Here is a 27,945-nt window from a genome sequence, read left to right on the forward strand (position 1 = left end):
GAGTCCGCCGGTGCCCGGTGCAGGGCTGCGAGTGACCCGGGCAGCGCGAGGCCGAGGGGCCCGCCGAGGGGTGAAAGCGGCTTTCAGGCGGGGGCCAGTCTCGGGCGGTGGGCAGAATTAAACACAGCGTGGTCCTTGGTGGCCTGGGCCCGTGACCCACCACCCAGCACGGTGCCAGCACACTGGCCTCGCCAACTTCTTCCTTGAAGCATCCCCGAAGAACGCCGTTTTGTCACACGGATGGTGCCCCGGGGCGCACAGCTCCTGGCTGCTAGGAGGGTCCACACAGCATCCAAAGGGTCCCTACAGCGTCTGTGCAGTCACAATCCTTTCTCCTGATGGGGCGGTGGGTGACAAAATGCCGCTATAGAGATGAACAGAATCGGAAACCTGGGCCCTGTTGGTTGGTAGTCTGATAGATGTAGGTGTTGGCTGGATTTGAGCCGCTGGGGGTGTGCCAGGAGCCCTGGGCTGTGATCTGCAAGGTCAGTGGTTTGAGAACACCAGCCACTCTGAGGGAGGACCAGGTTTTCGATTCCTGTAAATAGCCTCGTAAAATCGCAGAGGCAGTTTCACCCCGCCCCACAGGGTCAGCATCAACTCGATGGCAGTGAGTTTGATTTCTGGTCCGAGGATATCCTGCAGGGCAGTCCTTGGGTGGCCTGAGTGATGAAGGGGTTCGGATCCACCCATGGGTGCCTGCGAAGAGAGGCCTGGTAGTCTGTTTCAGAAAGGTCGCAACCATGAAAACCTTGTGGATCCATTTTACCTGCACATCTGGGGTCGGTGACTCTGTCAGCTGACTGGCAGAGGAAGGGCTGAGAGTCATCTCTCAACTCAAGCCTGGGAAGTTGAAAACAAGATGCCCCACCTCCTAGATCAGTGGTTCTCAAACTTTCTAAGGCCGAGACCCTTTAATACAATTATTTTTGTTGCTACTTCATCACTGTAATTTTGCTACTGTGATAATCAGGTGACCCCTGTGAAAAAGTCCTTTGACCCCCCAAAGGGGTCACGACCCACAGGTTGAGAACCACTGTACCTAGAGGCATGGTCTTGAGTAACTAGCTCTCTTTGGACTTTGGTTTCCCCACTCGTGGGCAGGTGACTGGCTGGCTGAGCTCTGGTTCATATTTACTATTGAAGAGCTGAGGCTGAGGAGTTAGTGGGTCCCTGCCTCCTGCCCCCAGGAGGGTCCCCATGGCTGCCCACTGCAGAGCCCTCCTCTGTGACCAGCACCCTGCTGGCCTGCTTAAGTCTCAGCAACCACCTGGGAGGGGTTTTGTGTCCAAGTTCCTAGACGAGGAACAAGCCCAGGTGATCTCCAGGGCCTTCGACTCACCGCTCCTCGCTTCTCCCTGCTGAGCGTGGCCGTGGGGAAAGGCTTTGCAGATTTGTTGTAGGGACTTGGGAAATAATCCTCCAAGGGTGCGTTTTCCATGAAAGCAAAGGTCGTTCAGGGCAGACAAGAAGGAGAAGGGATGAAGTGCATTGAGAGAGAGCAGTCTTCCTCCTGGCTAGGATGAGAGACTGGGCTGATACCATGGCTCTGGACCAGACTTGGAAGGAGATGGAAGGGGAGAAACCGAGTTCCCAGTACAAGAGAGGAAGGCAGCCGGCAGCCCGTGGGGGAGGGTGGAGGTGGCCCACTGCTGAGTCTTGCTCCTGGAGAAGAAGGCAGCCGCAGCCCGTGGGGGAGGGTGGGCAGGGCCCACTGCTGAGTCTTGCTCCTGCCCTCCTATCCCCGTGCACCCCTCCTGCACAGATACACCCAGTGTGTCAACACCCCATGCTCGCTTTACATCCATTCCCTCCTTTGCGCCTTCTTCTCTCACACCCCGAATGCCCATTTTTACACACATTCACAAGACCCCCTCAGAGCTCAGCTCACCTGGCAGCTTGCTGCCCCTGGGCTGATCCTCAGCATTGGCCACTGCTGTCCCAGAATGCCATGGTCTCCTCTGCTTGGTCTGTGTGTGTGCCTTACTTAGGGAGTGCTGTCTCCCTTCAGGATCTTGATGGAGCTTTTGAGGGTGCAGAAGTCGGGCCCCACCCAGGAGGTTCCATCCCAGCCTGCAGGTGACCAGGACTCCTGCTGGGTGTGGCTCAGACTCTGCTCACCAGGTTTAGGTGGGGGCACTTGATCGAAGTTGGATGGAAGAAGTGAAATAGCAAAGTGGTCAGGACAGCCATAAAAACCAACTAGACCAACTGCAGGGACTTCGGGTCTGACTCCCAGCTGCTTTCCAAAGCTGCCGGGAGTCAAATGGGCTGCCAGGCCGTTCCCTGCAGAGCAGCTGGGAGTTCTAACCATCAACCCTTTGGCTAGCAGTTGAGAGTAGAACGGCCCCTGCCGGTTTCCACAGTGTCGTTCTTCATGGGAGTAGTACCTTGGAACAGTATGGGTCTTGCAGGTTATGTATAGGAATTCCAGGCCTGAAAACTGTTCATCATTTAGAAATTTTGCAGAGCGGTTAAGATGAGGGCAAACCTGTCAGCACGTGAAGGTTCTGGGTCGCAGTGGACAGGAGGGCGAGTCAGCACTTGGGCAGCATAGCTTGTCTCCCTGTTTCCTGGTCTCCTCTTTCTGTATTTAAGCAACTGGAAGCCATTCGAGTCAAGGTCACGTCTGGAGAGACACAAGGTCAGGAGAGGCACATATCCACACTGGCCACCATCCCGCGCAGAATAACTCGGCCCAGCACAGCACCCGGAAGGAGCCCTGGCCTGAAGAGGCTCAGCGTCACCGGGCCTCAACTGCTCAGGCTCCAGCCTCTCCTGAGAACCAGTCCACAGCCGTCTCACCTGAGCCACTCCCCGCAGCCTCCCATTCAGGTGTTGGTGCGGAGGCCACTGCCCACCCTCAGCCCAGTCTCTGTGAAGATAGCCACGGCCCCCAGGGCTCCAGGTGGACAGGGGGCCCCCGCCCTGCCCCCTGAGTCTCCCAGCTCCGCCAGCGTGTCTGTGTCCAACCTGCACACAAAACACACTGAGAAGCGAAAAACATCTTTGCATGTGAAAACCCGGTCCGGCCGGATCTCTCGACCCCCCAAGTATAAGGCCAAAGACTACAGATTCATCAAGACAGAGGATCTGGCCGACGGCCACCTGTCGGACTCGGACGATTACTCAGAGCTCAGCGTGGAAGAGGATGAAGGGCCAAGGGCCAAGGTGGTGCTCTTTGACTCCTCCACCTGTCCCCTGCGGCCCAAAACCTTCAAGTGTCAGACCTGTGACAAGTCCTACATTGGGCAAGGGGGACTGGCCCGACACTTCAAACTGAACCCAGGCCATGGCCAGTTGGAGCCCACGGAGCTGCTGCTGCCCCAGAGAGCCAACAGGCACCACCCTCTCAGGCGCACCAAGGACTGGCCTGTTAGCCGGGCTCCCCTGGAAGCGTCCACTCCTACCGAGCTCCGTGACGAAGGGGTCCTCTCCCAGGGTGCCACGGCCGCAGAGCCCATCCAAGGCAGACGGCAGGTAACCTCTGTCTGTGTGTCAGTTTCCTTACCCACCCCTTCCTGTCTGCCCTCCCACTGCACCCCCGATGGTGTCAGCTGAGGGTTGTCAGTCTTCAGCCGGACTGGAATCGTCACTGTAGGAGCCCCAAGAGTGAGCACCCAGCCAGCCTCGAGACGACAGGCGTCGAGGGAGTGTGAGGCAGAGCAGCAGGCTCTTAGTCCCCAGCACTGCCCTGGTCTGCTGCTGAGGTGACAGGGTCTGGGGGAGGTCGGAGCTAGGGACGTCGTGGTGGAAGTCGCTTCCACACACAGCACATCCTTCCCGTTCGTCCCTGCTCCTGCTCCCCTAAAGCAGCAGATGGGCGACGTCACCAGGAGGTGGCCACAGTGAGATTTAATTCCTGGAATTTCAGGCCTGCCTTCTGTGACATTCACAGTGGATGTGGTTGTAAGGCGACAAATGGATCACTCCGGTCTGTGTGCCTCATCCCACTCTGCTGCTCCTTCCCTGCTTGTGGTTGTGTGTGTGTGTTTGTCTGTGCCCTCGGTGGACTGATTACATTCGTATTAAAGCTTTGGAAATGTGAAGCAGGAGAGCCAGCAGTGGAATCAGTGTGCTGTTTGATGGGAGTGTGTGACTAGAGGCAGGGAAGCTGTGCGGAGTGAGGGCTTGCCACCCAGGGACATTGCAACGGGCAGGGGACCCGGAGAGCTGTAGTAAGACCCAGTGCCAGGGCAGCTCTTCAGCAAACATTCATAAGCAAACGTTCATAAAGCACTGTTTGCTGGTGTCGTTGCCCCGAGAGCAGCAATGTGTTTGTTCCCTTGTGCCGTTGGCTGCTCTCCACAGGCTCTATGCCAGCAGGTCTGATCAGTGTACTCAACTCTGCAGCGGCCCTCGCCCTCAGGGTCGACCTCTGGCTCCTATCTGACACGAGCCCCTGAGGCTCAGCAGGGACAATGGCTCCCTGGCCTCCCAGGCTCTGGCACATCTAGGAGTCAGTCCAGGGGGGATACGAAGACCCTAGTCTTCTCTCTCCCTCAGACCAAGCTGCCTCTTAGGAGGTTCTCAGCCTGTTAGAAACCCAACTTCTTTTTTTAAATACTTTTATTGGGGGCTCTTATCACAATCTATACATTCCTCCAGTGTGTCAAGCACATTGGCACATATGCCGCCATCATCATTTTCAAAGCATTCTCTTCCCTCTTGAGCCCCTGATATCCGCTCCCCATTCCTGCCCCCCTCTCCCCCGCCCGCTCTCCCTCACAAACCCTTGATCAGTTATAGATTATTTTTTCCAGAAACCCAACTTCTATAAAACCTTTCTGCTTCTCTTCTGGAGCTGTCTGGGCTGTTGGGGTGGCTGGATTTCAGAATCAAATCTCAGATCTACTGACAGTTCACCTGGGATGTAGAAGTCCTACAGCACGCCCGAGGCTTTGCCCTATACTACTGGCAGTAACTATAGCCTGCGTTTGCTCAGGAGCCATTTGGAAAACAAAGAAAATGTTTTTCTATTTTCCTGTTAAAAGCTTCAAGGGGTCAATGCAGGTTTCAGCTTTTGGACCCTGGAGTTTTCCTTTCTGGATCTGTGTTAGGCCTGGTTGTCTAGAGAAACAAATCCAATGATATACATATAAGAAAGAGCTTTATATCAAGAAATAGTTACACATCAGAAGGGCATCCCAGCCCAGTCCAACTCAATTCCATAAGTCCCTCTCAGACTCACGCAGCTGCAGGCCGGTGCCGCGGAATAGTGACTTAGGAACCAGGGGGATCTCGAGCCGGTAGGCACAGAGACATGTGGATCCAAGGTTCGTGGGAACAGGGCAGGGCAGTCCCCAGGGGGATCCCCCTGGAGGCGCACAGAGAGGGGGAGGTTCCCATTGTCCCCACTTATAGAAGGCCACCCCCCCAAGGAGGCATCATTGATCGGGCTGTGACCTGATTGACAGGTTGGATTCCCTCCCTACACTTTCACAGATCTTCCAGTTGACGTGAAATCTAACTGTCACCAGGTCTCGGACAGTCGGTGTGCTGTTTTCACTGAAGTGAGTGGGGAAGATGGAACGTCCAGCCTGCTAGGAGTACACAGAGGGCTGCTCGTGGCCCAGGGAACAACTGAGCGGAAAGAAGTAGAGAACTGTAGGAGAGAGTCTGAGATAACAAGCCAGTGCGACTAATGGTCCTAGGGAGTGGCCTCCGGGGGCTGGGCATCCAGGCCCCATGCACAGCGGAAGCTGTGGTTTCCTGAGGAAGTGGGGTTCCTAAGGCAAACTGTGATGTTCCCTGTCCCAGCTCTAAATAGAACAATGGTGAGTTGTGTGCCGATTTGGGGCTTGTCGACGGATGATCCCGGATGATCGGTCTTTAGTTCTAATTGCCTGTTCATTTCATTCACAACTGCTGCCTTTATCAAGCCCTTGCTGTGTGGCAGCTTAGCCACCTAAAACCTTGGTGCCCCATACTAAGGGAGGCCAGGCTCACCTCGCCCCATCCATAGCCCCTACTCTCCCAGTCTCATCTCACCCCATTACCACCACTATCCCCACTGGGTAGATGCAGAAGCAGAACCTCAGTCAGGCTCACTGACTCGCAGCAGGTCAGCCTGCAGAGGAGCAGCGAGACTGAATCCAGGCCGGTGGCGTTGGCTGAGTAGGGATATGTGAGGGCGTTCTGGGGTCTGTGAGCCCAGCCAGTCTGCACCTCAGTGACCGACGTGGTGCTGAAGTCAGCACCTCTGTCCCACAGAGAATTTGGGGACTTTTAAAACAGGACTTTTTAAACAACTCTTATAGGGGAGAATTTTCCAGACCCACACAAACAAGTGTCCACCAATTGGCAGGCCCTGTCCTCGGTGGGTGTTGAGCACACTGTGTCAGGAGGAAGACGGGGGCCCCCATGCGCACAGTGTAAAATCAGTCCTGAGAAAGGGGCAGGCAGCGCAGGGGTTGGCCAGCAGAGCTGTCTGTGAGCCTCCCTGGTGGCTGGCGTGACATTCACGGAGATTTGAGGCTGAGCAGTGCAGGAGACAGACCCCTGCCGACTGTCCCACCCGGCCGGTGGGGTAGACGGATCAGGCTCTAACCTTGGGTGTTTGGAAGTTGGAGTTCAACATTTTTGTCTTACAAGTCCCCGGTGGCTTGGCTGATGGTTAGTGGCCATCGTGCTGCCGTCTGAGGCCCCTCCCAGCCTGCCTCACAGTCCCGTATGGCTGTACAGAAGCACCTGGTGGGAGGCTGGGCTAACCAGTGCCCTCACACAGGCTAGAGACTCAGAGGTAGGTCAGGGCCTCGGTCAGTTTGATTGCTTCTTGGTTGGTTAGCGCCCAATGATCCTGCTCCTTGGCTTCTAAATGAACCTCTTCTGGCACGCGTGTGCGTGTGTGTGTGTGTGTGTGTGTGTGTGTGTGTGTGTGTGTGTGTGTGTAGTCTGTACTTTCTGTAGCTCAGAAGGGATTAGGTGTAGGCCCCACCCCACACTCACAACCTCAAGAACATAACAGAAACCCTAGTTCTACACAGTTTCCTATCTCCAAGCACATGCCAGGGAGCCCCAAGTCATTCCATCCCTCAGTTCCCAGAGCTGCCTTGCCCTCACTTCCCACCAGCCTGCGGCATCTCACCCATCCCAGGCCAACTGCCCTCTGCCCACTCCTGTCCCTGGGGCCTGGAAGCCCCTCAGCCCCTATGTCAGGGCAGAATCGTCTTCTCTGCCTTGCCTCATGTGGTCAAGGCAGCTCTGGCTGCTAGGTGCCAGGATGGGACCCCAGAGGCGCCCCGACTCCCCTTTTCCTCCGCTATCCTCTGTTTCCGTGGTCTCTCAGCACTGACTCTGGCCACAGCCTCTCAGCTCCCCCATCCCTGGGGCCACCCAAACCTCCTCTGGTAAGAAATCCCAGCCTGATGCCCTCACAGGCTGGCCACCTGGCCCTGGCTGCCCTTTGGGGCTACTGGCCACTCTCCTGAACCCCCACAGGCAGGCCTGTCTGCTAGCTGGAAGCCCCAGAGGGGAGGGCACTCAGGTCCCCAGAGTTCACAGGGTCTCTGTCGCATCAGCTTGTTGAGAGGCTCCTGGGTGCCCAGAGGCGCCCACTGCCACCCCGTCATGATTTCCCAGCAGTGTGATCCAGAGGGGCTGGCGGCCCCGGCCCTGCCTCGGCGGAGTGCCCTCGTCATGGTGTTTGAATTCCTGCTGATGAAGGTGAGTCTTCTAGGTCTGAGAGGGAGACGGGCTGGCTGCCACCCTTCTATCTCCGGGACAGGACGGGGCAGGGTCCCTTGGGCTGGCCACATGTCCTGCCCTGGACTCTGCTGGCCTGGTGGGGAACAGGGGGTAGCTGGACTCGGGGCCCCACAGCCAGGGTTGGTTTGCTCAGGCAGTGCAGTTGGGACCTGCGCCCTGCACCCCACTGACCACGGTGCCCTCGTGTGCTAGCAGGGTGCCCTGGGAACCAAGACCCACACTCCTCTGCCTGCCAGCTTCGGGCCTCCCCCGGCCTCCCCAAGCCCGGGCTGCTTTCTTGGGAGCCGTCCCCCGTCCTCTGTGTGGGCCTTGGGAGGGAAATGCCGCCTGCGGCTCACGTTTCTTCCTGTGTTCTCATTGCTCTGGTCATGTCTCCATCAAGGTGAAACGAGCTCACGTGTCCCAGCCCTTGTTCCCAGCCGTCTACAAGGAGTTTGAGGAGCTGCACGGGATGGTTGAGGAGATGTGTCGCGATTACCTCAGTAGTTCCGGCCCGTGCCCGCGGGAGGCCCTGGAAATACGCAACAGCAAGGTACAGAGAGCTCTGCTTGGCTGACCTTAGCCCAAGGGACTGTCCCTCTGCCACGGGGAGGGGAGTCTGTCAGCCCAGGGAGGGTGTCCCCCGCCCACGGGAGCCGGGAGGGGTGGTCAGTAGTGACGTCTTTGGAGCCAGCCTCCTTTGGCTAGGACACCCACAGCCCCCTGCTCGCTGGTGGTCCCAGTTCCTGCATTGGTGCCTCACTCACTTCCTGCCATTGATGTTTGAGGTGGTCCCTAGGGACCGTGTGTATGTTTGTATGTGTGTGTGTGGGGGGGGGAGGGTTTAGACATTCTTGGCTCAGTGTCATTGTCCTTGTCACACTGCATATAGGGATACAGGGTCCTTTGCAAACTTGTTGTCAGCACATGTGAGTTGGTCTGCTGTGGGTGGGCACGTCCTATGGCCCCTTGGTTACTTGGGAGCCTCGGCGAAGTGTGGGGGGACGCAGCAGAGACTTGGGCCTCTCTGGACCCTTCCTGGCTCCCGTGCACTGATTACAAACCACGCTCTTGCCATGGCAGACAGGGACACCTGTTGGGAACCCTCAGACAGGCATGCTGCCTCTCTGCTCTCGATGCCCCGCCCTCTCCCAGAAGCAGTGGCACTCGATAGCACGCGCTCTGTGCCCTGGTGGCAGGGGGCTTCTGCCAGGCTGGAGTCCAACGTGCAGCGCCCTGTTTGTTTCTGCCTTTTGTGCTCGTTGCTCGTTTTACAATCCCTAACGAAACTTTATATTTCCATTTCTTAATCTGTGTCATTTATAAGAAACACAAATGGGTTTTGTGTAGTCACCCCAGTGGTCACACTGCTGTGGCCTCTTTGGAGCAGTGACAGGAGCGCACGCTGTAAGGGACCCTCCCAAGGTTGGTCAGCTCTGAACCGCCTGGTGCTGGGCTGTGCTTTACCACACTCTGCCATCCCACCTTCCCCACCCCAACCCCAGCCCAATGCCCTGTGGTGGGCTCTGTCTAACAGTATGGAACCCACGGATTCTTACAGAAACCCCACAGGGCAGCTGTCCTCTCTGTGGACAAGAGAAGGACTGGGGCTGGTTGGTGGCTTCATGGCCAGTGAGCAGAGGTGCTGGGGGCACCCAGCTCTCCCAGGCCCTAAGCCGCGTCCTGGCCCCCTGCCGGCTGGGGAAGAGAGACCAGTGGGGGGCGCAGAGGAGGAGGAAGAAAGGGCAGGAAAGCCATTTTGGCATCAAACTGACATCTTAAGTTTGTGTTAGCACTAGAGAGACCTCTCACAGACCTATCTGTAAACCTTCTGAGTGCCCGCATCCAAACAGAGCTAACACAGAACACCCTGGCTTTGCTCAGGACCCACACGGCCACTGAGCCCGTCTGCCTTCCGTCCTGTGTGCCTTGTGCCCGCTATGTGCGGGGCAGCTCACGTGGACAGAGACCCAGGCCCGCAGCTCCTGGGCTGGCCTGCTGGGGATACCCAGGCGGATGGCGGTACAGCTTCCCTCTCGCTCAGCCTGCAGCCACCGCGGGCTGCTGGAACAGAAATAGCACCTGTGGGGCCTTTCTGGACCAGGAATCTATTTCCTCAGAGCCTGGAGGCCAGAAGTCCAAAGTGCAGGCACTGGCTCCAGGGGAAGTTGGTCTCTGTTCTGGGGAAGGACCTCGTCTCTCACGAGCGTCTAGTCCTGGTTCCTGTGGCTCTCGTCCTGGTTGTCATCATCGTCGTCATCCCGTCCCCCCCACCCCCTCACCCCTCCGGGGCATTGATCCTCCCCGACTGCTTGCTTCTGCACTGAGGTGGCCTCATCAAGAAGCCCTGCCCCCAAATGGGATGACAGCGCAGGGTTCTCTTAATCCCATTTCCCCACAAACTGCTGAAGGCCCCCATTCAGCCCCTCATAGCCCCGTCCCCCCCCAGGTTGCCGAGTCCCTTGGAATCACAGAGGAGATCCTGAGGGAGAGAGCCATCCGGCCAGACATCCTTCCGGGGCAGTGCGCCAGCCTGGAGGCGGAGGCTGGCATCCAGAAGCGGGAAGGCGAGGTGGGCCTGGACTGAGAGGACGCCCAGCTGGTCCTTGCTCCCTGTGGGTGGGGTGGGCTGGCGTCCAAGCACCCAACGTGCTCTCTGGGGAGGAGGGGGAGGCCTGTGGGTTGGCTGCCGGGGCTAGCACTCGGCTCTTCTCTGCACAGCCTGTGGAGGGGGCGCTAGCTTCAGTGAAGAGGGCCAGAGGAGAGACCACGCCCAAGGACACCGCCGGGCCTCCGGCTGTCCGCATAGGAGACATGGAGAGACTCCGGAGCCAGTGTGCCCCAGCCGCCAGGGAGGGTAAGATGCCCGTGTAGGGTGTGCCCCCAGGGCGCCATTTCAGGTAATCCTGGTTTCGGGTCATCTCCACGATGTGCCCCAGCTTCCCGGTGTTCTGTTGTTCAGTAAGCATTCCCCGAGGCTGGGGTCTCTGAGGTTCTCCTGATGTGAGCTGCCTTCGAGCCGGCTCCACCCCATGACGCCTGATGTCCACCAGAAGGAGCGCTGCCCAGCCTGCCGCAGCCGCACAGTGGTTAGGGCTGGGCCCATGGCTGCGGTGCCATCTCCTGGGTGAGCATCTGAATGCAGACGGGGCCAGAGTGGGGGGAGAGAGAGAGAGAGGTGGGGTGGGTGGGGATTGGTTCTGAACGCCAGCTTGTCATCTGACACTGGGCAGGACTCGTGCTTGCTGTCAGTCTTGCTGTAGCCGGAGCCTGTTGGCTGGGCCCACTGAGCAGCCTGACCCCAGAGCATCACTTGCTGCTTCCCAACTTGTGACCTCATTCCACCTCGTGGGAGGCTGAGAGCCCCAGAAGAAGAGCGTGATGCTGCCCCACCCCCTCCCCGGCAGCCGGGTTCTCTGTACACCCGCTCACCCCGTAGTGCCGGTGGCACAGTGTCACAAGCACTCTCGCGGGGGCGCCTGTGTCCAGTTAGCCTTCTGGCCATGCTGCTTCAGGGGCAGCCAGAGGCCCGAGTCTCCCGTCGGGGTGGGGGTGGGGCAGGGACAAAATGCAGAGACAAAATGACTGTGCAGATTGTTCTGGGAACGCTCCGGAAATGCGGCATCTGTCTTTCTGAGTCAGCGATGAGAAGTACTAGTTTGCCACCCGTCCACAGAGCAAGGAGAGCTTCCATGTTGGCAAGAGAGTGGACGTGGACGTGGGTTTGGGAGAGTGACGGTCACAAGGCTGTCACGCAATCTACAGGTGCTTCACCCTGCTCTTCTGAACCTCCAGGTTGTGGCCAAGTCAACAGGCACTTGTCCCATCCAGCGGTGGGTGCTGTCAGCGGTGGCGGCGAGCTCCCTGAGGGCCGGCAGCTGAGAGCCGCTGTGGACTTCGGCGCCCAGAGCGGGCCTGTGGGCTGGGCTCCACTGCCCCAGGGTGCCATGGGGCCGGTTCTCCACGCTCAGTTGGCCCAGGATGCTGGGGGCAGCCCACCAGGCTTAGCTCCCTGTAGCACCCTGGTGGCAGGTGGTGTGGTCAGGAGCTGTGGCAATGTGGGCACTGTTACCCTCACGGATGTCACAGCTCTGTTCCCGGAGGCCATGCTGGTAGACCAGGCCTGCAGGACTGCGTCAGAGCCTCCGCCCGGCCTGGACAGGCCACCGCCGGCCACCAGGAGCCTTGGGAGCCACGTGGAGGCCATCAGCCAGTGCCATGGCCCCAGGGAGCCTGCTGGACCTGCAGAACTGGAGAGCGTTGCTGCTGGCGGGGAAGCTGGAGCCCTGGAGCTCCCCCCTGGGTGCCAGGAACTGTTCTACCCGGGGCCGGAGCAGATCCTCATTCAGACTTCAGATGGGCGCCTCCTGTCCCACCCCGGTTCACTTGTGCCTCGGGAGGAGGACATTGTCCTAGTGGCCGAGGGAACGGGCGTGCCGCCGGCTGGCCTTCCCTTAGAGGCGGTGGAGGCCCTTCTCGGAGGGCAGTCCGGGCCCTCCTCGTGAGGCCCAGTCAGCCCACACCCTGTGCTGTCTGCATTTTCTCCAAGGGCGACTTTGGACTGTGTAATTTTGTAATGTGAACACTGATACGCCTTTTATTTATAAAGCCTGCCTGCCTGCCCACCGTGCCGCCGGCCTCTGCCCGTGCCTTGCTTGCCATCGCCCTGTTGGCTGGTACGGAGTCTCCACACAGCCCACTCTGCGGCACTGTGTCAGGGCAGCATTTCATGTTACTCCCTGGACAGCGCGCGACGCCCACCTGCTCCCATGACTCCAGAAGCTGCCTCAGGAGCCTGGAAAGTCGTAAGCCATTTCCGGTAGCCCCTCGTCTGCACGTGGGAAAGGCCTTTGTGCTGCTGCCGGAGGAGGGGAGGCCTGCATGAGGACGATTCCCCAGGCTCCTGGGGGACCTGGCCGAGCCCGAGCCCGAGCCCCAGGCCTTGGTGGCTGCCTGCTGCCCCTCCTCAAGGTCTCTCTCTGTGAGGGGACAGCAGGGTGGGGCCATTTGTCTCTACTCGGACAAGGTCATCCTGAGAGCACCCAGGCAGGCACCCTATGGAGGGTGTACCTCAGGGCGGCTTGGGGTGCCAGCTTTATCCCATGGTACCAGCACTCCCTCAGCCCTTCCCAGGACTGGGAGGTATGTCCCCACCCTCTCACTTGCTACCCGGTGGGTTTCACAGAAACAAGGGAGAGCGTGGTAGCAGAACAGAGCTGGCCTGCAGACAGCAAGCCATGGTCACTTAGCTGGGCTGAACCAACATCAGGACTCACTCTTTGTCAGGCAAGGGAGCCCCCACCCACGAGCACCTGATCTTTCCCTTTGAGGCTCTCCTTTAAGTCACAGGTTCCCAAACTTACTTGGCCTACGCCCCCCTTTCAGAGAAAATTACTCACCACCCCCCGTCCAGCCATTAACAACTTGTACTATACAGCCTTCAACCCAGGGTAAGGGTAGGTACTGCTTTTACCGTCCCCCTGGATTGGTCAGTGCCCCCAGGGGTGGTTCCGCCTGCTTTGGGAGACACTAAGTTGGGTTTCCTGCAGCTTGTTTTAAGTGCTTTTATCAAGAATTCACCCCTGAGCCCCTCCCCATTCCCGTCTTGGTGTGTGAGGAGCTTCATTTCCCTCCACTGTCCGTCTGGCAGGCTTCTGGAGGAGGAGAGGGCGGGTGCAGTCTTGGCTCAGTGTGACTGTGTCCGTGGGGACCCCAATTCAGGCAAGCAACGGCACACTGCTGGCTCAGAGTTTAAAGCCAGTATTTCTCGCTGCAGGCCTTCCCCCCAATGCAAATCTCCTGTCCTCAGAGCAGTTCTGGTGGGATTCAGGCTTTCTCTCTTAGCTTACTCTACCGAGACTTCAAACAAAACGCCATTTCTTCCAGGCAATCCCTCGTTTCCTTCTGGCACATCCAATCAATTATAGTCTGAAGCAGGTATTTTAAAATAAGTCTTATAAGCTCTTCTTAATCATAATTGACTTCCTATTTTACAATACCTGGAAGTATCAATAATGCCACCAAATAACATAACCCTTAACCTTTCTAATGATAGCCAAATTTAATAGTCTCTTCTCCATCCCTGGACTGTCTACTGATGCACATGTGGTCTGGGGCCTCTGGCAGGGTGGATCCAGTAGACACTGGCCTCCTATTTGAATTATGCATCAACCAGCCAAGCTTTCCCCCAGGCCACCCCAGAAGCAGCCTTCCCTCAGCTGCGGGTGTCATTCCTTACATCCCTCCCAAGTGACCCCAACCAAAATAACCATCCTAGCAACCAATGTTTCACTTCCCACGCCTTTTGGGGCTCTTTGCCTTACAACCCCCCACGCTTTTGGGAGTCTGAGCTGTTGTGATGCAGCCCTCTCTCCTGCCACTAGATGTGTCCAACTTAACACTCCTGCTTTTCCGTCTAGATTCTGCAATCCATCGCAGTGGCCACGCAGAACTCACACTATTCATGATGATAGTTTATTAAGGAGGTTAACACCTTGCAATGCGGGCAAGAAATGCTTAGGATACGACTGTTCAGTCAGGACACGTGACAAAGTTCTTTCAGGCTTCCAGGAAATACCGGAGGATATGTTGTCACTCCAGTCTAAGCCTCAACCCAAAGGCATTCAGCCCAGCTCCATGGGTCAGTGAACCCATCTCCCCCCCTTACGTGCCCAGAGGCACCCCACTCCAGAACGGCTCCACCTCTGCGAGTCAGCAAACTCAACTCCCCCAAGTTAGTGCCCAGAGGCACCCTACTCAAAGCATTGGGTTTTCCTTGCTCTGTGGGCTGGGAGTCCACCCTCTCTGCCTGATGCTGACTCCTGGCTCTGATGCTGCCTTGATGACACTGTGCAGGGGTCCGGGGCCCAGAAGACATGTCCTTCCCAGGTTCTAGGTAATGCAGTCCCCTCCTTCTCAGAGGCTCATTTCATACCCAGCAGGATGGAGATTGAGTGGATCCTGTGCACAGCACACCAGGAAAAGGTCCCTGGGTGGGAGTTAAGAGAGACTGCCTAGGAGAGCCACGCTGAGTAACTCGTCGCTGCAAACGGGTGAAGAAGCCGTGCAGCACGCAATGCCCTGGAAAGGACCGGCATGTAAAGGAGACTGGAGAAACGATTTCACTTCATACCCGCGTCTTCGGCTGTGCCTCTTCAGTCTCTCAAAACGGTGACCTTTCCCCTCGCTTCTCACAAAGCACACTAGCTGTGCGTGGCAACGGTTGCAAGATGTGCCGGACTACCAACTTTGCCAGAGTACCACCATGGAGATTCCTGGCTCGGCCTGGCCTGAGTACACAAGCAGGAGCGATCTCTGGTAGGCATTCCCATTTCTCTGACGATGCTGGTGCTCCTCTCCACACAAAATAGCCCAAATCAACTGCCTGAGTCAGGGCAGAAGAGCTCCAGTGGGCTTCCACGACATAACTCTTCATGGGAGTAAGCTCAGTCTTTCACCCATGGAGCAGCTGGTGGTTTTGAACTTCTGACCTTGCAGTTAGCAGCTAACATGTAACCACGATGCAACAGCATTTTACAAACTAACCATGACTACTAAACTCCCACCAGGAGAAGCTGAGTAACACAGACACGCCTGGGTGGAGCCGAGAAACCAGGGGTATGCTAGCAAACCTACGCAGTGGCATGCATCCAGCTGACAAAACCAAGCTCATTTGCTCACTGCTCAGGAGCCCTCTGGGGACAGATCAGAAGAGGTGCTGCAGGGGCTGGCAGGCAGCAAGGGGCAGAGTCCACAGGAGCTGAGGGTGGGCTGGCCAGAAGACCCCGTGTCCCGGGCACCGGCATCCTAGGCCTGCACAGGAGGCCTGTCTGCTATAGGAGATGAGGCGCCCTCCAGAGCGAGGCTGCTCGGGTCAGAGCGGCCGGTGCCCCGTCTCAAGCAGCATGCCTTCCAGAAGCAGCTGGCTGGCGCGTTCCACATACGGCTCGTGCAGCCACATGGACAAGTAGGTCAGGGCGAGGTTGCGGTCCGCCGAGTGTGCGAGCTCCTCGGTGACAGTGCGCTTCAGCAGCAGCTCCTTCCCGTACATGTTGCACAGCCGGCGGGACACCGTGTCTGGGACAAACGTGGGGTGGGGTTAGCCACTGTGGAGTCGCCTCCCGAGGCCTGATAACCTCGGGCCATGGTGCTCCTAGGGTTTTCACTGGCTGATACTCAGAACCAGGCCCACCGGGCCTTTCTTCCTAGTCTGTCTGAGTCTGGAAGCTGCCAACAGCAGAGCACCTCTCCCGCCTCTACTGACAGACCTGTGTCGGCCACACTGAGGTGCACTGGCCAGGAATTGTACCTGGGTCTCCTGCCCGGAAGGTGACAATGCTACCACTGTACCACCTCCGCTCCAGATGGAGCACGAAGACTGCTGCAACGTAGGAGTCAAGGAAGAGCCCTCAACTCGGGCAAGCCCCACCAGTGGTCTAGGAGCACCTGGTTAGAAACCAGGATCTCCAACAGACCAAGGCAGAGCGAACGAGGGGCCTTCACCCCTCCAGCTGGTGCAGTCGAGAATTAGATGGCAGGGATGCCTCTTGTAATGAAAAGTGACACACCGACCTTTCCCACTTCCCTTGTAGGTGAGCTGCATGGTAAACTGACGGTACTGCAGTAAACACACTACATTCGGGATCTGACCCCTTTCTCCATCAAATCCATATCAGGTAGTGCAGTCCTTCTACACTAATGTGGAACCATGGCCACCAAGTCAAGTTCAACTGACACTGACCCCATACATGGCTTCTGAGGTTGTAACTATTTATGGGACCAGACAGCCTCATTGCTCTCTCATGGAGTGGCTGGTGGGTTTGAACCGTCAATGTTATGGCTGACAGTCCACTACTTATCTCACAGGTCACCGAGGCTCTGTGATCAGCTGACAAGAGCTCTTCAAGGAGGTTTTTGGCTTATTTGACTTGTGAGTTATCTCTCCCAACAGTCTTCTTGCAGGGGGCTGGTTGAAGTGGCCCTGACTTAATGAAACAGAAGGCTTTCCTGCTCCTGAGGAAATGACAGATTTCTGCCTGGAGGGGCAGTGGAGTTCATTTCACTCATTGCCTGTAAGGGGTTAATAATGGCAAGTCTTTTAATGGCTCTCTAATTACACTTTAAAAGAGTCCAGGTAGTAGTGGGTTACTGACCTGCTAACTGCAAGGTCAGCGGTTCCAACCCACCAGCCACACCGTGGGAGAAAGATGAGGCAGTCTGACTGCTCCTATACAAATGCAATGTCTTGGAAGCTTCCAGAAGCAGTTCTACTTTATCCTTCAGTGTCTTTATGAGTCTGAACCAACCCAATGGCAGTGGTCTGGCGACTTAATGGAAAACTGGCTTCAGTTAATAACCAGGCACTGTTGACTTGGCTCTGACTCCCAGTGACCCTGTGTGTCGGAGTGGAAACAGCTACGGGGTTCTTAGTGGCTGGTTTTCTGGCAGCGGATCACAAGGCCTTTCTTCTGCAGTACCTGAGTAGGGTCAAACCCCCGACCTGTTTTGGTTCTCAGCCCTGCTGGTGTTCATCATTGGCACTACCCAGACATCTTTTAAGAGAGGCTCTTTTAAGGTGCCCTGGTCTCTTTCCTTCCCAGTGGACCCTTTCAAGTTGAACTTCAAAGTCCTGTCAGCTTCTGAAGGCACCAGATCTAACTGGTAGCAAACGTTCTCCAGATCTCTGCCCCCCTGAAAACCGGCACAGAGAGAACTACTCACAAAAGTGGGCGGTGGGCCACGTGTGGAACAGGGGTGGCGGCTGGCCCTCTTCCCCATGATGGTAATTTTCCAGGTCACAAATGCCTTTGGTGGTGGAAGCCAGCTTTTCCATTTTCACCTGTACTTTAGTCTGAGAGATGAGAATGTTAACATTTACTCCAACTGAATAGCTCTAGGATTTCAGAGCTAAGAAGCAGAAGTCTGTTGGGATCATCACTAAGGTCACCATCAAGTCCACCCAGGGTACATGCCAAAGGGGCGGGACACTGAGTCTCTTAAGCCCAGGAAGGAAAGCTTGCTGAGTCCCACAGACGGGTTTCTGAGCAGCACCGATCAACTTGCCCCCAAGATGGGGCAGGATCCTGTCTCTGTGGAGTGAAAGAGGTGACGAGGCATTAAATAAGGATGGCCTTGTGAATAGCCTGAGTTTCTAAACCACTCTCCAACCTTGGTTTCCTTAGTTGTAAAAGGGCCAAGCAGTAAGGCTCCACAGAGGCAGGAAATCCTGCAGCATCTGCACCGCCACACAGGGTAGACAGCATATCTCCTCCATGCATGCGAGCAACGGCTGCATGCTTCTAGCCTTGCTTCCACAGGGTGAGATTATATGACCCCATCTCATTGAAAATAAGAAATCAACATATAGAAAATGATTAAATGAGTTAACATCTGTGAAACAGCTAGTTGGCACTGTGTCATGGATCAAGAGGCAGATGTGTGAGCAGAACAAGGGAATCCTGCACAGTATGCGATCAATGAAGGTGTGCGTGCGTCAGGGCTGTAGCCTCTCGCCATACTTAATCAATCTGTATGCTGAACAAATCACCAGAGAAGCTGGATTCTGTGAAGAAGAGTGTGGCATCAGGATGGAGGAAGGCTTATTAACATCCTGCGATGTGCAGACAACACAACCTGGCGTGCTGAAAAGTGAGGCGGACTTGGAGCCCTTGCTGATGAAAATCAAGGATTGCACCTTCAGGATGGATTACAAAACCCAGACCCTCCAAACTGGACCAGTAGGTAACATCAGGAAAGAGAAGAGACTGAAGTGGCCAGGGGTGTCATCTTGCTTCAGTCTGCCGCCCGTGCTCAGAAGCAGCAGCAGCAGATCAGGTGGTGCGCTGCTCTGAGTCAGTCTGCCGCCCAAGGGCTCTTTCAAGGGCCGAAAAGCAAGGGTGTTGCTTTAAGGACTAGGGTGTGCCTGACCTAAGCCATGGTGTTTTCAATGACCTCAAACGCGTGTGAAAGCTGGATACCAAATCGGGAAGATAGCTACATCGGAACTATGGTGCTGGCGAAGAATATTGAAAGTACCATAGACTGCAGAAGGAACAAAGAAATCTGTCTTGGCAGAAGGACAACCAGAATGCTCCTTGGACATAAGAACTGTGAGATGAAGAGGGGCAGCAGCAAAGAGGAAGGCCTTCCACAGACAGAGGGACACAGCGGCTGCAACAGTGGGCTCGAACGTAAGAACAATTGTGGGGCTGGTGCAGGACCGGGTTTGTGCACTGGGTTGCGTAGAGTCGGAACCACTCAGTGGCACCTAACAATAATCTGGGGGGTGGGTGCGAAGGGGGGGCACAGAGGAGGGGTAGAAGATGATTTTTGGCACCTGAAAATGATATGAAATTCACATTTCAGTATCCGTCCAGCCTCTTCCTGGAACACTGGGAAGTGCCTTTGCTTGTGGGCTGCCTGGACTGTTTGGGGCAGCTGCCCGGCCTGCAGAGCTCACACGGTTTACTCCTGGCTCTCTACTGGGAAGGCTGCTGGCCCCCCATTGGCTGAGAGGGAAGATGCAGCAGGAAACAAGTCACTGCACAGAAATGGGGCGGGCACACCACGAGCGGCAGCATAGAGGGCTTCGAGGACAGAGCAGCCTACCGGGAAGAGTGGCTTCCCTCTGTCAGGGCTGCCTCAGCTAGGCCTGAAGGAGCAAGGGGTCAGGGCAAAGTGGAGAGGGCCCTCACAGAAGGCACAGGCATGGAAGGAATAAGCAGGGGCCGTGTGAAGCCTTCAATGGGTGCCCCAAAGGGTGCTAACTTCCAGTCCCTGTGGCGGTGGCCTTGTTTAGAAACAAGAGTCTCTGAAGATGGAGTAAGAAGGGTTTTGATCCCAGAGTAAACCGGGCAGAGAGCAGACTGGGCACTATGTACCCACCACAGCAGACATGGCCCAGGGAAGGAAGGGCCCACCTGCAGGGTCAGGGCTGCTGAGGCGTCAGTTGAGCCCTAATATGCCCTCTAGACAAGGCGACAGGACCTAGACTCTTACCAACCCATCCAAGGTGGCCTGCAGCTGCTCACACAGCGTCTCCAGCTCCTGGTTATAATCTGGATCCGTCTGTCCGTTCGTATCAGAGGGCAGGCTATTGCTCTCTAATTCTATCTTGTCTTTGCTCCTGGACAAGACAGAAACGAGCAGGGATGACATATATGTAAGCTCACCGACCTCTGTGGGATGATAAATCCTAAAAACCTTAACATCCTCATCTTTATTTCAGATGCTCTGTATTAGACCTAAGAGCACAGTGGTTAATACTAGACTGCAAGGCTACCAGGTGTTCCTTGGGAGAAGGACAGTTTTCTACTTCTGTAGAGCGTTAGTCTCAGAAACTCCCAGGGGCAGTTCTAATCTGCCCTATAGGGTCTCTAAGAGACAGCATTGACTTGATGGCAGCATTCTGGTTTGTTTTCAGTGGGTTGTGCACTGAACTGCTGCTAACGGCAAGGTTAGTGGTTCAAAGCCACCAGTTGCTCTGGGGGAGAAACAGGAGGCTGTTTGGCCCCATTCACATTTATGGCCTCGGAAACCCACAGGGGCAGTTCTACTCTGCCCTCTGGGGTTGCTATGAGTCAGAATCTATTTGATGGCAGTGGGCTTGGGACATATGGAAATTAAAGAGTTGTGTTGACCCCATGTGCTACAGAGTCAACTTGTGCTCCATGAACTTGTCCCGGCGGGGCCTTTGTTAGTATGTTGGTCCAGGCTTTCCTTCTGGTTCAGGCACCCCAGCCCTGTCGTTAGAGCTGAGCATTGACTCGTCTGCACCTGGGGTACCTGCTTATCTCCCTAGGGACCTGATGTGCTTTACGTATATGTTACTCTGCGAGGAGCCTTGGTGGCACAGTGGTTCTGCATTGGGCTGTGAACTCCAGGGTCACCAGTTTGAAACCACCAGCTACTCCTTGGGAGGAAGGCAGGGAGGGCTTTCTATTCCTGTAAAGCAGTGGTTCTCAACCTCCCTAATGCCGTGACCCTTTCATACAGTTCCTCATGTGGTGGTGACCCCAACCATCAAATTATTTTCATTGCTACTTCATAACTGTCATTTTGCTACTGTTAGGAATTGGGAGACCCCCTTTGGGGGTCAAACGACCCACAGGTTGAGAACAGCTGCTGTGAAGAGTTACAGTCTTGGCAACCCACGGTTCTGTACGATGAGGTTGCTATGAGTCGGCATCACCTCGTCCATGGCAGGGAGTTTGGTTTTGGTTTGGTTTTTCTTTGTAGACTTTTCTAGATTCGGGTGAAGAACGAGAAAGCGAATCCTCTCCTTAAGAGCCGGCATTCCTTTGTGCACTTTTGAGAACTAAATTTGCATGGCAGATAAGGACAAAATCCCTTTCCCGGTCACTCAACGCCCACGCTTCCCAGAAGCTACCATTCTCAGGAACGGGGCCTGCGTTCTTCTGTCCCGATCTCCGTGCCTACCTAGAGACATCCATGACAACCCGCAGCTTTCCATACCGCCCAAACAGCGGTTCTTACTGCACCATGTCCTCCCGGCTCCCTGTCTTATGTCGTACCGTATCCTCGCTGGTAAGTGCAGACCACCCTTCCCACACTGAAAGGCTCACAGGCAAAGTCTGCCCCACCTTCGAGGGTGAGACTCTGCCCAGACTCACAAAGAACTCATCCTCAGGTTGGCGATGCTGCTGGCAGTGGAAAACCCTGCACCCGAGAGGGACTCCCACTTGAGGATTAAGTTGTGCCAGTCGGCTGCGTTGTCCTTGAGTTTTCTGGCACTGACGGACAAGACGGGCTTCCTGGGAGTTACAGCTCCAAGGTTCTTTGCTGATAATGAGAGAAAGAAACAGAAGTGTGATGAAATGCCAGGTGGTGGGTGGAGGCTTGTCTCCAGCATTAAGCTCTTTTAAGACCTGTGTGTGATCAAATTGACCACAGCCACTCCAATGACTGGGCAGGAAGGACCCTTAAGGGGCAGTGAGTTTAGGTGCACAGGGGAAAGACAACTCAGAAAAGGAGGTGAGAATGGCTCCCCAACTCAAAGACTGTCACCAGCTTCAAGGAATTGGTGAATGTCTTGACAAAATAGTACGTGAGGTGTGTATAGTCTCAACAACTAGGTATATAAATATATATATGGCATCCTTATACACACATATACATACACACATACATATACACCCTACGCAGGAGCCCTGGTGGCATAGTGATTATGTGTTGGGCTGCTAACTGCAAGTCACTAGTTCAAAACCACCAGCTGCCTCAAGGGAGAAGATTTCTACTTCTGTCAAGAGTTACAGTCCCAGACAACCATAGAGGCAGTTCTACCCTGTTATAAAGGGCTGTTATGAGTTAGCATTGACCCAATGGCAGTGAGGCTTTTTGACACACATGTACATATAAAAGCTCATAGTTGGAGGCCAAATGTCTTTATAGCTTCCAATAGTACAATTATCTGATGGGGAGGTAATTTGGGAAGAGACAGCGAGAATGATGATACAAGAAGAATGTAACCATCGTCACTAAATTGTATCTGGAGACGTTGTTGAGTGTGTGTGTCTGTAGTTCCACACACACTTTTTGTCAGAAACAACAAGAAAACTCTGCCATTGAGTTGATTCTGACTCATAGCGACACTAGAGAGCAGAGGAGAACCGCCCCTGTAGGTTTCCAAGGCTGTCAATCATTTTGAGAGTAGAAAAGTCTCATCTTGTGGAGCAGCTGGTGGGTTTGAGCTGCTGACCTTGTGGTTAGCAGCCAAACGGGTAACACCCACTCCACCACCAGGGCTCCATCAGATCGACTGAAAAACAAACCAACCAACCCCAAGCCACACACCCACCTGAAATACTGCATCAACTAGACCAGCGGTTCTGAACCTTTGGGTCGCGACCCCTTTGGGGGTTGAATGACCCTTTCACAGGGGTCGCCCAATTCATAACAGTAGCAAAATTACAGTTATGAAGTAGCAATGAAAATAATTTTATGGTTGGGGGTCTCACCACAACATGAGGAATGGTATTAAAGGGTCGCGGCATTAGGAAGGTTGAGAAGCACTGAACTAGACAAATGAGCCCGGTGGAAAAGGGAAGCAGGCTGGATGTGAAAGTGTGTTTCCTGAAAGAAGCCAAAGCAGACCCTTGTTGACACGTAAGACCTGCTGGGGTGGACACAGATTGAGCCGGAAGCACGTTCACTATTTGCCAAGGCCAGAAAGGTGAAGATGAAGGTGTGACATTCCCTGGCTGCCATTATCTCCGGCTGCGTGAAGCCCCTTTAGGATTCTTAGTGGGGTTCTACTCACTGGGCCCAAGCACTTGGACACCTACCACTCGGTCAGAGCTTTGTGGCTCACGAGGGTACACCATTCCTACACGGACAGGTGCATCCCAGAAGCAGAGACCCTCTCCAGCCACCACTGTCCTGCTTAGAAGGAGCAAGATGAAGTCCAAGCTCAAGACCAGGCCACCTTCTTGCCTGGCACTTGCCTCAATCGCCAGCTCAAAGGAGCTCCAGGCAGCTTGAGAGAAGCTAAGAAGCAGCTTTGTAAGGCAGTTTTCTCCGGAAAGTGCTTCCCTTCGTCTGGCCAACGCTGCTCAGCCCCTGAGATGTCCCCAGGTCCTGCCCCTCTCCTTTCCCCCTAAACCCCCCCCCTCCCCACAAAGGCTGCTCATCAACCACAGGATAAAGCCTGACTTCCCTAAGAAGCTGTCAAGGAATCTGGGACAAAGCACACCTGGATGGTAGGGTCTCGACTCCAAAGACCACACTACCTGGGTTCTGCAAATGTTAGCTCTGTGATCCTGGATAAGTTAGCTTCTTGGAGCCCCATTTTCTCATCTTTAAAATGGGGATGAAAATAACTATTCTGTAGGGGTGTTGTAAGGATTTGAGAAGATACTTAGAACTCAGAGAGGTGGGAGCACCCAATCCCTCAACCAGTATTACAAGGACTTCTGTTCCTTGAGCTCTGCCTGTCACTGCGCTAGCTCCATCCCCCCCTCCCCTCTACTGGTTGCTATGCTGCAGCTCTGGCTCTGACCAGCATTCTCCCCACCCACTCACCCAACTCCCAGAGTCCTTTATGGCTCAGCTGTCAGATAGCTTATTGGTCCTACTCTCCCTCATGTGGCACTGCTGTATGCATGACTTCATTCACAGTGCTATTAAGGAGCTCTGGTAACACAACAGTTAAACACTTGGGTGCTAACCAAAAGGTTGGTGGTTCAAACCCACCTCACGGCTTAGTAGGAGGCTGTGCTGGCAATCTGATAACAACCTAGTAAGCCAATGGAACAGCACTACTATGTCACAAGGGGCTTGCTACGCATCAAAATGGACTCAGCAGCACCTAGCAACAATAATAACATCTGATTCATATTTTAATCATGCTAATTGAAACCCCCTATGTATCAGGGTGGAACACTGCTCCATAGGATTTTTGTTGTTGTAAATAACAATTTATATATAAATATATATACTCACGTGTGTATATAGTTTTACAACTATATATACACACGTGTACACACACACAGGAGACCTGGTGGCTGGAGGGTTGTGTATTGGGCTACTAACCACTACTAACCAGGTCTGTAGTTTGAAACTACCAACTGTTCTGTGGGAGACAGATGAGGCTTTCTAGTCCCATAAACATTTACTCTAGAAAACCCCAGGGGCAGTTCTACCCCGTGCTGTCTGGTAGCTATGAGATGGAATTCACTCAATAGCAGTGAGTTCCATTTGGGGGGGATTTTGGTTTTGTTCTTGTTATAACACAACATCTGCCAATTCAGCATTTTCTAAGTGCATAGTTCAGTGATATTGCTTGTTTAATGTCTTTATCTCCTGTTTGACTGCAAGGCTCTTCAGGGCAGGGACTGTCTGGTGTGTAACCCCCTTAAGTCCCAGCACCCAGAAGACTGGAAGAAATAGGTTACAAGGAAAAACCACTTCTCCCACCTGTACTGCAACTCCTTAAGGCAGCGGTTCTCAACCTGTGGATCTTGAGCCCTTTGGGTAGCAAAATTAGTTATGAAGTAGCAACGAAAATAATTTTGTGGTTTGGGGCCACCACAACATGAGGAACTGTATTAAAGGGTTGCAGCATTAAGAAGGTTGAGAACCACTGCCCTAAGTGTTTCTCTCACTCTCCAGGACTCCTTGAGGGCAAGGGTCACCTCTGATCCTTCCTCTTTCTGCCCCACGTGATCCACATATTTAGGAACTGAAAATTGGGCATGGTTTTAGATTCCAAGAAACTCACAGGCTAGTAGGGCAAAAGACGCGCCATAAGGATCACAACACAGGCCAAGTTACTTAACCCTTGTGAGCCCCCATCTGTAAAAGAGGGATGACAAGAGAAACGATGGGGTTTGTACGAAGCACAAATGAACCGATGCATACAAGGTACTCATCACACTACTAGGCACAGGACGAGCACTCGCGGGATGACAGCTCTGTTACAAGCAAAAGGCTCTAGGTATCTGTGACTGAAAGCTCAAAGGATTTTCTGACTCCCAACGCGCCCCGCTAATGCTAATTAATTTATAAGACCAAGAGCTACAAAGTGAGCCTTTGCATGCATCATCTCATTGCGCTGTCACTTTACATGCTAAAAAACAAGGAGCATGCGCATGGGCCCCTCTGCAGAGCTCCCAGGCCCAGCGCCAGTCCGAGGCCCGGGCCGTCACAGGAGCAGCCGCCCCAGCCCAGCCAACTAACCCACTTCTCACGCACCTTCCATGCCGCCGGCGGATAGCTCGGGAAGGAGACGGGAGGCCCCGCCCACAGCCGGAAGCAGATAGCATCACTTCCGCCGCGCCGGCCGCCAGTTGTGTCTCTGCCTCTCTAGCCCGGCGCAGAGCCGGTTGCTGCTCGGCGGTGCCAGCTCGTTGCCAGGGAACCGGCTCCCGGCAGCCCCCGCGGCCCCGAGTCCGTCCCCGCCTCCTCAAGCCGGGCTGGGCCGCCGACTGTGGAGGGGCCGCTGGGAGGTGAGTCCGCGACGCTGGGGGCAGGCAGCCAGCGCGCCCCCGGCCCCGCGCCCCTCCTCGACCACCCCGCGCTGCGGGCGACCCCGGCCACCTTTTCCTCGTCCAGCCCCTGAGGGTCTCCGCCACCCCTGCGCCCGTTTCCCGGCTCCGCCGACTCCCTTCTTCAGGGTACCAGATGCGATTACGCTTGCAAGCGCCCGATTCGGAGCCGGCGGTCCCCGCCTGCCTGGGTGCCCCCAACTCCATCCTCGGGCCCGCCCCGGCCGGGTCTGGCCGCCCGGCTCCCGCCACCGTGGTCCTTTGATGGACGTTGCCCCTGCACCCGGGTTCCCAGCCCCCAGGCCCTACATCTGCCCACCAGCGCCTGCCAGCGGGCTTTGGCACCTTCCTTCTAAGCCCTTAAGTACTTGTCAAATGGAGAAGCACTCCTTCTGGGCCTGCATTTCTGTCACTGAGCTGCAGTTTCCTCCTGTCCTCCGCTGGCCTGGAGGGAGGATTGAATCAGATGGGTAGGGTGCGCAGCCAGCGTGCTTTTGTTGTTGGGTGGCCCCTGTCCGGTCTTTTCCCACTCTGGGACCCCATGCACAGCAGAACGTAACACTGCTTGGTCCTTAGCCTTGCCGTGCATGAACTCATTGTCAGTTCTTGTCAGCCGCTGTGGTCAGTCTGTCTCCCTAAGGCGTTTCTGTCTCCTTAAGGTCGACCTCCTCTCCTAAGGGGGCTTAGGTGCTGTTGATCCACATCACTGAGACTACAAACACGTGTGCGGTCCTTCCTGACCACTCCGAGCCTCTTTCCTCCAGCCCCTCCATCCCTCTCTTGTCTTCTTAGAACTTCAGTTTTGCCTTATTCCCATTTCTCCTCCCTGCGTGTTTTGAACTGAGCCGCAGGAGTTGGATGCTGCTTGGTTGAGTCTGGTCCACTTGTTGGCAGAAAGTGGGATTGAACATTCTGTGGCAGAACCGCGGGGTTGCCCTTTGCAGCCCAGGCCTTGGTTTCAGACATTAAGGAAAGAAGCGCTAGGAAAACCCCAAACCTCTATCTCAGGCACTGCCTTGCTCCCATTCCAGCTGGCTCGCCACTGCCCAGAGGCTAACTAGCGCCTGAACTTGCTGACAGCTGCTTTCGACCTGGGGCCCCTCCTCCAGCCACACATTTCTAGTGGCCACCAGTGACTTTCTCCCGGCCTCTAGGACGCCCTCTCACGAGCAACCACCATACCCTTTGACACACCTCTCTCCGCGTATAACCCAACATGTACCACATTTGGGGTCTGTTGTGTGCTGTGCTCTACAGATACTCAGATGCACCAGGTGAGACTCAGCCCCTGCCCCCAGGGAGCTTATAGTGTGGCCTTTGGCCTTTCAAGGCAGGGAAGAAGGCCTGTATTGGCTTGGAAACCACTGGTTGGGAAGATGGGACAAAGCGTCGCCCTCTACTGAAGGGGAATGGCTTGTTCCTTGCCATCTAGTTGGTTCTGACTCAGGGCGGCCCGTGTCTGGAAAGTAGAATGGCTGTGGTGGGTTTCAAGACTATGCCCTATTAGAAACACCACCAGGTCTGTATCTAAGGCGCCTCATGGTGGGTTTGAACCACTCACCTTTTGGTCAGTAGTGGAACACTTAATCGCCGGCACTGCTTAGGAAAGAGCTTCTGTGAGGTGGAAGTTGTCAGGTAGCCCCACAGCCTTTGCTGTCAGTTTCTCCCTCAGAGGAGTTACACTTCAGGGTGAGGAGCATATCCGTGGACATTGCCCTCTGCCGTGAAAGTGAGTTTGGATAGATTGTGTTCTGCAAGAGAGGAAAGGATCAGGCGGAGCCACTGATTGCTCTTAGAACAGGAAGGAATGGCAGGAACCAGATGCCACATCATGACAACAAGCTTTGCCGCTGGGTGGGAGTGCTTTCTTGATCCCGCGGCACACGGTGGAGCCTGGGAGACTCAGGAGGAAGTGCTTGGCGGGCTCTGAACTGAGGTCTCAGTGTGTGTCCCATTTAAAATGAGTGGGTTCTTTGGACCTGGGTGTAAGAGACCAGTGGGGTTGTTTGTGCGCAGGATGAATGTGGCTAAGGAAGAGGGTGACCTTATATTTCAGGTTACCCTACTTGGGCCTGTCTGACAGTGTTTTGAGAGCAAGAGACGAAAGCAAACAAATCCATGTTGGGCGCTGCTTGTACCACTCTCCGGGCTGGTCTTCCCAAGGACCACAAAGGGTCCATTCGCAGGCCAAGACAACAAAGACCCCCTTGTGAGAGAGTAAGAACAGAAGCCGCTGGTGTTGTGAGGGCCCGCCCTC

At 55.2% G+C, this 27,945-nt stretch overlaps 3 protein-coding genes across 3 annotated transcripts in view; 2 read left to right on the forward strand and 1 right to left on the reverse strand.

The window, feature by feature from the left end:
• The window catches only part of ZNF839 (zinc finger protein 839), a 12,792-nt gene extending 476 nt beyond the window's left edge, over positions 1-12,316 (forward strand). Inside the window, exons 2-8 of the mRNA XM_045288099.1 lie at positions 1,946-1,968; positions 2,508-3,480; positions 7,582-7,665; positions 8,090-8,239; positions 10,136-10,258; positions 10,408-10,543; positions 11,482-12,316. Of these exons, the coding sequence (XP_045144034.1) occupies positions 1,946-1,968; positions 2,508-3,480; positions 7,582-7,665; positions 8,090-8,239; positions 10,136-10,258; positions 10,408-10,543; positions 11,482-12,191 (2,199 nt within the window). The 3' untranslated portion in view covers positions 12,192-12,316. The remainder of the gene's footprint in view (positions 1-1,945; positions 1,969-2,507; positions 3,481-7,581; positions 7,666-8,089; positions 8,240-10,135; positions 10,259-10,407; positions 10,544-11,481) is intronic.
• Positions 12,317-14,146: 1,830 nt separating this feature from the next.
• LOC101659794 (cyclin dependent kinase 2 interacting protein) lies at positions 14,147-25,435 on the reverse strand. Its single transcript, XM_030885016.2, has 5 exons — positions 25,396-25,435; positions 21,318-21,486; positions 19,684-19,810; positions 17,407-17,536; positions 14,147-15,762 (listed from the first exon to the last, which is right to left on the reverse strand). Exons 1-5 carry the CDS (start codon positions 25,400-25,402, stop codon positions 15,560-15,562), a joined length of 636 nt encoding a protein of 211 aa, XP_030740876.2. The 5' UTR covers positions 25,403-25,435; the 3' UTR covers positions 14,147-15,559.
• Positions 25,436-25,582: 147 nt separating this feature from the next.
• TECPR2 (tectonin beta-propeller repeat containing 2) overlaps positions 25,583-27,945 on the forward strand; it is a 62,779-nt gene continuing 60,416 nt past the window's right edge. The window contains exon 1 of the mRNA XM_045287718.1: positions 25,583-25,649. The gene's annotated coding sequence lies outside the window, so the exon portion shown is untranslated. The remainder of the gene's footprint in view (positions 25,650-27,945) is intronic.

This window comes from Echinops telfairi, unplaced genomic scaffold (assembly GCF_000313985.2).
Source record: "Echinops telfairi isolate 266 unplaced genomic scaffold, ASM31398v2 ScPeMD7_18;HRSCAF=68, whole genome shotgun sequence".
Lineage (NCBI taxonomy): Eukaryota > Metazoa > Chordata > Mammalia > Afrosoricida > Tenrecidae > Echinops > Echinops telfairi.

What these genes read in the sequence shown, in the direction of transcription:
- LOC101659794 (XM_030885016.2), bottom strand. An exon ending in AGGCCACCTTGGATGGGTTG is followed by an intron (nt 17,537 to 19,683) that starts GTAAGAGTCTAG and finishes CTCATCTCTCAG; the next exon opens with ACTAAAGTACAGGTGAAAAT. An exon ending in GTGGCCCACCGCCCACTTTT is followed by an intron (nt 15,763 to 17,406) that starts GTGAGTAGTTCT and finishes CGTTTGTCCCAG; the next exon opens with ACACGGTGTCCCGCCGGCTG.